This window comes from Chrysochloris asiatica, unplaced genomic scaffold (genome assembly GCF_000296735.1).
Source record: "Chrysochloris asiatica unplaced genomic scaffold, ChrAsi1.0 scaffold00053, whole genome shotgun sequence".
NCBI classification, from domain to species: Eukaryota; Metazoa; Chordata; class Mammalia; order Afrosoricida; family Chrysochloridae; genus Chrysochloris; species Chrysochloris asiatica.
The window spans coordinates 13,290,098-13,300,033 of NW_006408571.1; the positions used below are offsets into that span (position 1 = coordinate 13,290,098).

Below are 9,936 nucleotides of genomic sequence, written 5' to 3' on the forward strand. Positions count from 1 at the left end.
ATTCAAGGCCCTCGCATCCAAACACACAAACCTCCCTCTTCCTCATTTCCTGCCTTCCCATCCCCGTGTTTCCCCAAGGGGAATAGGTGCTTAATAGTATTTCAAAGACACATGGGGCTACAGGTGCAAAAGAATTTTGGTAGTGAGTTTGTGAACCTCAGATCCTTGTCAGAGGGTCATGTCTGAGGAAGAGCCTTCAGCTTGGGGGAGGCGAGTTGTCCCAGTGTGACAAGGCTTCCTAATGTGGGTGTGAGGTGGCATCTCCGTAGAAAGAAAATTAATGAGTACCATGGAGAATACGTGAACGAAGAGATCCCTTTCGTTCAGTCTTAACCTAATACCTAGTTTTCTGGCAAACTCGCAGGTCATGGGCAAGTCAGTCTCCTTTCTGGCCCTTAGTGTCACCATCCATAAACCTCGGGCGGTTGTAGAAGAGTTGTATCTTCAGACTCCTCTCTTGAAGAACGCTGGCGGCCGGGATTCACTGCAAAAGCCAACACACAGCTGGGCCTTAACAAAGAGCAGGGGTCCTGGGCACATTCCCGCCGGCAGGAGTTTTTAGAAGCTCCGTGCGGCTATAGGGCGGAGCTTGGGCCCACCGCAGCCAATCATCAAAGGTTCAGGGTGGCGGGGCGGAGCCTCGAGGGAGCAGCGGCGGCTGTACGGGGTCCGAGCATCCAGCGGCTCCAGACCCGCTCGGCCCGGACATGGCGGACGTCCGGGCCTCGCTGCGAGGCACGCTGCTCCTTTTCTTGGCCCTGACGGGGGTCGCAGAAGTAACAGGGGTCCTGGCTCCGGGCAGCGTAGGTGAGTACCCACTGGAGCAGCGGTCCGGGACGGCGCTCCAAGATGGCGCGGGACAGGGGGCGGGGGTGCGCGCGACCCCCTGGCCTGGCGCGGTCTGTGTCCCATGACCCGGCAGTCGGAAGGGGAGGCTAGAGCGGGTTAAGTGAAGCCCCTTCTCTTCCCTCGCTCTCCTTGCCCCCAAGATCTTCCGAACTGGGAGTGGTGACCCTAGTTCAAGGCCTTTCTCTGTCACACTAGAGTCGGGCCCCCAGCTCTCCTCTCAGGTCTCTCGCGGCCGCAGCGCCTGACAGGGATATCTAGTCAGGGCCTTACGAGAGGTGGACGGGGTTTCGGATGTGCAGCCGCCTTACGACTGCCCTGCCCAGTTCTTGTTACTTGTTGCTGAACCCTCCATGGATTCAAAAAGGCTGGCGTTGGTGGCCAGTCTTCTAAACCAACTCTGCTGCGCGTCAGAGATCGTCCTGGGCCCGGAATGGGGACAGATTGACAGGCTTAGGGAGAGTTTTGCACTTGCTCTAGAGAAGTTAAACCACTCTACAGAGATAGTTAGATCAATTCTGTTAAGTGCATATTGACTGTCTCGGATGTTTGGCTTCCAACTCATAAGCTCCCTCCAGGAGCTCTCTGCCTAGGAAGTGAGACTACAGGACCAATTCAGGACAGGCGTGTCTAAAGAGAAGACGGGTCAGGTGCACAGAGGGAGAAAGATGACGTCCAACTCGGGTGGGAGGAAAATTGACCGGTGGAGGGTCAGAGAAAAAGAGGAAGACCCCCAGCGATATAGATTGGCCAAGTGGCAGCATCAATGGGCTCAAGCATGGCAAGAGTAGTGAGGTTGGCCTAGGATCGGGCAGTGTTTCGTTCTGCTGTGCATAATAATAAAGTCGCTATGAGTTGGCACCGACTCGATGGCACCTAACAACAACAACCCCCTCCCCTCCAGCTGCGCTAGATGTTAAAAGATGGGTGGGATTTGCACATGCAGAAGTGAAGTGCCGTGCTTACAGGAAAAGAGAACCTAAAAAGGGCAAAGTCAATCCCAACAAGGCTTATTACCATGTTAACAATTTTTTTTAAACGGCAGAATATTTAAAGGAAGAGAATTGTGTAAGAAACCTGAGATAAGATAGATAGATAATTGTAGTTGTATGCAGTTAATTGTAAATTAGCCCAGAAACCAAAGAGGAGTTGGAATGCTTGGCTGTCTGCTAACCTTTCTGGGCCTTGTTTTTCTCACCGTAAATTCGAGATTGGACTAGAACACTTACAAAGTTGTGGTTCATAGAATACTAGTTTGCCTTTCTCATCCCACACTTAGTTGATTCTGTGGCTAGTTGTTGTTGTTGTTGTTAAGTACCCGGGAGTTGGTTGCAACTCATAGTGACCCTGTACAGGGTTTTCAAGGCTGTAAATCTTTACAGGAGCAGAAAGCCTCATCTTTCTCCTGCAAAACGGCTGGTAGTTTCGAACTGCCAACCTTGAGGTTAGCAGTCGGATTCATAACCACTGCGTTACCAGAGCTCTGTGGGGAGTAGTAGTTGCTAAGTGCTGTCAAGACCTTCTAACTCATAAGCGACCTGTATACGGTTTCTGTATACTCGCGGGTTTGAACTGTTGACCTTGTGGTTAGCAGTTCAGTGCTTATCCTACAGCACCACACCAGGATAGAAGTGGTTACAAACACTTGGACAATTTAGCCATAATCTTTAGTGTTTTGATATTCACATAAGACGTGCATAGTAGCAGTACTCCCTCATGAACTTATAGTGAGAATTAGCTGAGGAGTCCTGGTTGGTGTGGTGGGCTAATGCGCCAGACTGCAAAGTTGATTTGAACCACAAGATTAGTGGTTCAAGCTCATCAGCTGCTCCTTGGAAACCCTATGCAGGGTCGCTATGGGTCGGAACTGAACCAACTCGATGGCAATTAACAACAATATACATAAATAGCATTTAGAAAGCAAATAGTAAGCTTGAATGCTCATTATTAAATTTAAGTTTGGGAAACACTTCACATTTTATCCCATCTTCTTGTTAGAAACTCACAAAACACATTAGATTAATGATAAAAGATCCAAGAATTCCTAGGATAAAGAAACTTGTTTGTTGGGGCAATGGGGGCTAATGTATGTGTGGTTTCTTTGGGGAATGATGAAAATGTTCTAAAATTAGATAGTGAATTAGATAGTGGTGATGGTTGCCCAATTCTTTGAATATGCTAAAAACCACTGAATTGCACACTTTAAAAAAGGGTGAGTTCTGTGGTATGTGAATTACATCTCAATAAAATTGTTATGAAAAGAAAAAACTTGTTTCTCATAGAACTCTTTTTTTTTTTTCTTCTTCTATCTCTTCACCACACCCAAAGCACACTTTGGAAATGCTGGACTAAATGATTTCTAAAGGCTCTTCCAGCTCTAAAAGTTTGTGACAATGCATAGTTCACGTTATTTGATAAAAAGAAAAATTCCAAGCTTGATCTAAAAGTGAGTCTTGTTCCTCGTACTGAATTGTAGGATGCGTATATTGCCTGAGCAATATAATGGACAAAGACTTCCACTGTGGATTTGTAGAAAATACAGAAAATGTTCTTCATTCTTAAACAGAAGTTGAGAACACAATATTATATTGTCTTTCAGTGAAGGCCTAGCTTGTTCAGACGTTTGGTAACCCCTTTCTTCTCCCCCCTCCCAAGTTGAGTAGTCCTGGCTCCTCTCGAATAAGGCTTTACAGATCATGACCTCCCTCTGTTACAAGGCTTACAAATCATCTACCTCGAATGAGGGGATTTTCATTCCCATTCCCGGGGACAGACGTGAAAGAGTGATTGGATTTGTTCTGTGGTTGTTTTGTGAAGTTTGGCCACAGACATTGGTATAATGCTTTCTATTTGAGTATACATTTCAGTCTTTCTCTCCCTCTTTTATGTGCATACACATGCACTTTCCAGTGCCTCCCTTTAGAGGATTAGATTGAACCTCATGTTGCATTCTCAGAATCTGTGTCTCCTGGCACCTGGTAGTAGCTTTGTTTCAATTTAAGATGTTTTGTAATAGTACCAAAGAGGGAAAGATGTAACATTAATGGCTAGGTTTTAAGAAGTTGACTTTTAAGGAATTGTGTAATAGCCTGAATCCTGAAAAAGAATGTAACGAATTTTAGATTAGAAAAAGCAGTTGTCTGGAGGAAAGTATAGTCATGTATTGCTTAATGTCCACGACGCTTTCTTTGAAACAGGACATCTGTGATTTGGACGGTTGTATAACCGCCTTGTCATAGTCTGGCACTGCTTTTTCTTTAAGCATCCCAAACAAGCTTTGTGCCTTAGCAATGATTGTCAGTGTGCTGAGAGGGATTCATTTGTGTTTGGTCCTCTATCTGTGTCATCAGCAATTTCTCCATATCAGATACAGGTCCTTCTTGCATTTTTGTTAGCCTCCTATCTTTCAGTGGAGCTGATCATTCAACAGCATGGAGCATTTTTTCTTGTTTTTGTGGATCATTGTGATTGTTTCACCTCCAAATTGATACTTTTCCTTTGCCTCTTGCTGTTGCTATTACTAGCATTGGTTTTGCTGCATTTAGGAGCTGTGATGTACTTTATGGTAATAATTTTTGAAAGAAAATTAAACAAGATAATGTTACAACCCTCAAGAGCTTCGCTGTATGTGAGATTGGATATCTATAAGTTGAGCATACATTGTTTACGATACGCGTTTTAGATAGTACATGCATAAGCCGATAAGCTTAAGCATTTATTATAACTATTAAGACATAGGTATTATAGGTTATGTATGTACTATGCCATTATACTTCTGTCAGCACAATCACTTTGTATTCAGCAGACATGAGATACACATGTTGGCGTGCCGTGAGCTCTTGCAGTCATTATGTCCCATTCTCCAAACAGATTTCTGAACTCTCTCATAACCCTATGGGATCATGGATGAATATGCAGCACATGACTGTAATAAGTAGCAGATTCTCTTCACAAAAAAATATCTCGGCCCATGTTATTAAAAAAGCCAGCAGTGATGACAAACCAGATGTGACAATTTATCCCAATATGCTGCTATAAGTTTCTGACCTGCCATCCATAGATTTAGACAATCCTTCACTAATTGTATTTTTCTTTATATGCCACTTTTAGAAGAAAGTGGGGAAATACCAAGGAGGGGGATTTTATATATTGCATTGCTGTTGATAGTTGCCATCAAGTTGATTCTGGTTCAAGACAACCCACGTGTGCAGAATTAAACTGTTCCACAGAGTCCTGGTGTGGCGCTGTGGGTTAATGCGTTGGACTATAGTCTATTTGAACCCCAGGATTGGCAGTTCAAGCTCAACCGCTGTTCCTTGGAAACCCTGAATAGGATCGCTATGGGTCGGAACCGACTCAGCGGCACTTAACAACAATAGCATAGTATTTTCAAGGTTATGACCTTTTGGAAGCAGATCACCCGACCTGTCCTGTGACGTGTCTCTGGATAGGTTCAAACATCCAACCTTTTGACTAGTAGGCAAGTACTTAACTGTTTTGCATCATGCTGAAACACCTTTATGTTTATTATAAATGAGCTTTTTAAAAATGCAAAACAGGAAACTTCAAGTTTGTTTATTTAAAAAATGCTGGGTGCTTACTGATAGACAATAAAGAAATACAATTGTACTGATATTGGTAAGTATGGTATGAAGAAACCGAACTAATTATAGCATAGATCATTGTGTGAGGAGAGGGAGGGTGATCCCTTACACACCCACTGCCCTTGAGTCCATTCCGACTAATAGCAAGCAGACAGCTCTGTCTTTTTCCCATGGAACAGCTGGTGGATTTGAACCACCCACCTTGTGGTTAGCAGCCAAATTCTTAACCCACTGTGCTACTAATTCTCCTTGATTTTACGTAGAGTTGGAAAATGACAAGCACTTTAAGATGTTCTTATTAAATTCTATTTAAAAATGGGGTTTCACATCAATAATAAAAACAAGACATAATCAAATATTTTAATGTTTTTTTTAGTTAGAATAAATTTTTTCCAGTTTCAGCTCAGATTTAGCTTTTTTTCTTCAGCATGTATTATGTTTTAGTAATTCTTTGCGGAGATTAAATAAAAGGAATTAGTATTTTCTTTAGAAAAGAAAACAAGAGTGGCTTTTCATTAACTAAATTGAATTACAGTTTTTGGGAAGCTTCTGTGGCAAAATCCCTATAATCTTCAAAATCCTACAATTCTATGAATATTTCTTATTTTTAGATTAGGGTGTGTATTCGTTTTTTAAGTGTTATTTGGTCTTAGAAGTTGGGTTTGTCTGCATGTGGCTGGCGCGCGTGCTTCCTGCTTACTTGCCTTTAGTACACACGTGGCCAAAACCAGCAGCCAAAACTTGATGTTTCTAATTATTGGATAATTCTGCTTGCTTATTTCTAGACTACAGACATACTCTCTTAAACCTGGCACCCATCGCTTTTAGGAAGCCATGTTTGGTTTTTATTAACTGTGTCATCACAAATTCATGTAATAACAATGCAAGACATGATGTCCATACTTCATCTTTGATGAGGGCAACACCTCCGCTTTTTATTTTTATCATCTCAATATCAACTTTTATTTTGAGCTACTTTGCTTTTTATCTGCTCAGAATAAGGAGAATTTTACATTATTTTTGTTGAAAAACATATTAGCATCAAATTATGAAAACAAGGCATTTCTAGAATTCATTGTTTTGTCTTAGAAAACATTAGTCCTCGGAAAGTAGACCAACGTGAACTGTAATAGCTAATGACCCACTTAATCTATCTTAATTGCTGTAAAAAAGATAGATACCTTTAATTGGCACATTAATTGCACTTGCATCTTCCCTACCCACCCACCCCCATCCTTAATGAAGGAATCTGCATTGATGTTTGCAGAGTGTGAAAGAGTCTAATAAGTGATTGTTATTAAGGAGCTCTGGTAGTAGTGGTTACGAATTGGGCTGCAAACCTTAAGGTCAGCGGTTCGAAACTACCAGCCGTTCCACGGGAGAAAGATGAGGCTTTGTACTCCCGTAAAGATTTACACCCTCGGAATCCCTGTACAGGGTCGCTATGGATCGGAACCGACTCGACGGCACTTAACAACAACAACAACATTCCAAAGGAAGAAAAATGTGGTTGAGATTAAGAAATTTGATGTGGAAAATGTGATAGAGCCAAGATCCCCTAGCCTGCTCATGGAAGGTGGCAGTTCTCTCAAAGAGGTTGAAGGGAAATGTATGATTACAGAGGAATGCTGTTTGCAGGCAAGGCAGAGGACTTGGTATCAGGAGACTTCCAACATGCCTCTTTAATTCCATTTTGTCATACCAGAAAAATGTTTTTAGAAATGCTAGATGGATATCTGCTATCAACAGAAGTTGTGGCAAGGTAATGGGAGTATAGATCATTTTCCTTTTTCTTTTCCAAATTTTTGGTACTTCTTAATAGAAATATGACTTTAAAAATTTTGAAGAACATATAAGTTGCAGAAGGGGAAAAAGTCCCTTGATTATAAAGCTGAAATTACTTTCTACAAAATTCTAACTTGGGGGCGGACCCAATAAGTTATGAGGCTTTTTCATAACTCCCACCTCCTGTAATGTCACACCATGCTACCTCATTAGAATGATGAATGCAGGCAGGGGGGAAAAAAAGGCGGTCCTGGGTGATTTTGATGTGCTATTTTGAAGTACTCAGGAAGTTGGCACTTTGGAGAAACAGACAGATGGTGACTTATTGGCACAGATTTGCATAGAATCACACCCGTGACAGAAAAGGTGGGATGACTTCTTGCTCCCCACACTCTTCTGGATAACAGAGGTGAAGCCATCTCCTACCCTCATATACCTCCAACAAAGACCATGCTCTTTTGGAGTTCTGAGCCTCACACTGGTTTGAGCCAACAAGAATTAGACTAGCAAGAACCTTTGTAGTCAGCCCTCATGCCCACAGCTGCCCTCTGGTTCTGACAGACACTGAAACTAGCAACCTAAAGGGTCTTCACGAACTACTTCCTGATGTGGCACTGTGTGTTAATGCACTGGATAGCAAGGTTGGTGGTTCAGGATCACCAGCTGCTCCTCAGAAAACCTATACAGAGTCGCCATGAGTCCAAACCGACTCTCCAACACTTCACAACAACAAAGCGTATAGGATGACTTTTGATGTGGCACTGTAGGATAAGCCCTGGACTGTGAACCACAAAGTCGGCAGTTCAAGCCCACCAACTGCTCGTTGGAAACCTTATACAGGGTGGCTATGATTCAGAACCAACTCAATGGCACTTAATGACAACAGGCCTTTAGAAACTCCATCTAGGACTGGGAACGCAGCTGTCCCAACCCTCATCCACCCAGCTTATGAGTTCCTTGGTTTGGCAGAAGCTCTGAGTTTTCTCCTTGCAGAGTCCGACAACTACACGGATTTTTTGTTTATTTTTCCATTCATTGTTTTGTTGGTTTTGTTTACTCTTTTTTCTTTTTCTTTCTCTTTTCCTTCCCTTGATTTTTGTCCTTTCTACCTTTGTTTTGTTTTTTCTTCTTGATTTCTGCTTCTCATTTCCACCTTCTTTTTACTCTTTTAGTCTCTTTCTCTTTTCATCTTCCCTTTCTGTTTTTTTAGTGTTTTTTTTTTCTTTTCCTTTTCTTTTCTATCTTATTTTTCTCTTGTGTAGCTCTATATTCCTATCCTCTTTTCTCTCTTTAGTTGTTACATTATTTTTTCACTTGTTGCTGCCCATTTTTGTTTCTTTTTTCTCCTTTATTATATTGTTTTCACTGTTGTTTGTTTGCTTGTGTATGTTTTACCTCTTGCACCACCTGATGAGAGATAGCAACACCTGCACATACAATTCAGCCACAACTATATCCTTTCCAGCTCCACCCACTGGACATGACCTAATACCAACTCCTATCAGCCAACACCAGCCAAATCCACCCTAAAATGAGCTGTATGAATGGTGAATGGAAAACAGTGCACACATTTCCATTCTCTAATCACACCCACTAGGAGACAGTTGGTAAGAGCCTTAGAAACACACCAATATACAATCATCAATTAAATACAAATACTACAATGTCTCAAAGACAACAGAAGCTTTTAGCTCATATGGAGAAACAAGAGAAAGTGACTCAGATATTACCAAGATGCTGAAAAATAATTCAAAAGAATAAAAGTTAAATACTTTTAACAGATTGACAGAAAGATCAAGGAAAGTAAGGATAACACAGAAAAAAACTTTGAAATTTAGGAAAACAGTACTAGAACAAACAAAATAAATGCAAATTTTGAAGCAGTACAAAGCCTGCAAACAAATCCAGAAGATTAATACTGAGATCTCAGAAATTGACGGTATATTGAAAGGGCAAAGGAGTAGATTTGAAGCAATGGAAACCCGAATTAATGGCCTTGAAGATAAAACTCTCAGTACTAGTAAGCAAGGAGAATAATCTGATTTAAAAAAAAAAAAAGGATGAAAAAATCAGAAGAAAGTTTGAGATTTATATGGGACATGTAACTTACAGATGACTGGAATTCTAGAACCAGAAGAAGCAATAAAAAGAATGGAGAAAATAGTTGAAAAGTTTCTGAAAGAAAACTTTCCTAACATCATGCAAGAGGAGAAGATAACCATTCAGGAAGCTTAATGAACCCCAAACAGGGTAGACCTCAAAAGAAAATCACCAAAACATATCATAATCAAACTTCCCAAAACCAAAGACGAGGAAAAAATTAAGAGAACAGCTCTGAAAAAATAAAGTTACCTATAAAGGCGAACCAGTAAGACTAAGCTGTGATTTCTCAGCAAAAGCCATGCATCCAAGAAGACAATGGGATGGCATATACAAAACTTAGAAACAAAAAAGTTGCCAAGCAAGAATCATATACCCTGCAGAGAACAAACAGGATGGCAGAGAGGTTGGAAGTGCAGTGAACAGCTCCATCAGCAACAACACAGAATACCGGACCAAGAAGGCTCAGGGAATGGTGCCAGAACTCTGATCCACATGTAAAGGAATATGTAGAAGGTTGGAAGGCTTACACTAGGGGAATTTGTAGCAGAAACAAGAAGTCCATTGCTTTCTAATCCAAGACGCTCAGCTGCTCCATGAG

General features: G+C 41.6%; 1 protein-coding gene across 1 annotated transcript in view; it reads left to right on the forward strand.

Moving 5' to 3' along the window:
• The first annotated feature begins 633 nt into the window (after positions 1 to 633).
• Positions 634 to 9,936, forward strand: part of RECK (reversion-inducing-cysteine-rich protein with kazal motifs) — a 92,829-nt gene continuing 83,526 nt past the window's right edge. The window contains exon 1 of the mRNA XM_006863093.1: positions 634 to 807. Within this exon, the coding sequence (XP_006863155.1) occupies positions 708 to 807 (100 nt within the window). The 5' untranslated portion in view covers positions 634 to 707. The remainder of the gene's footprint in view (positions 808 to 9,936) is intronic.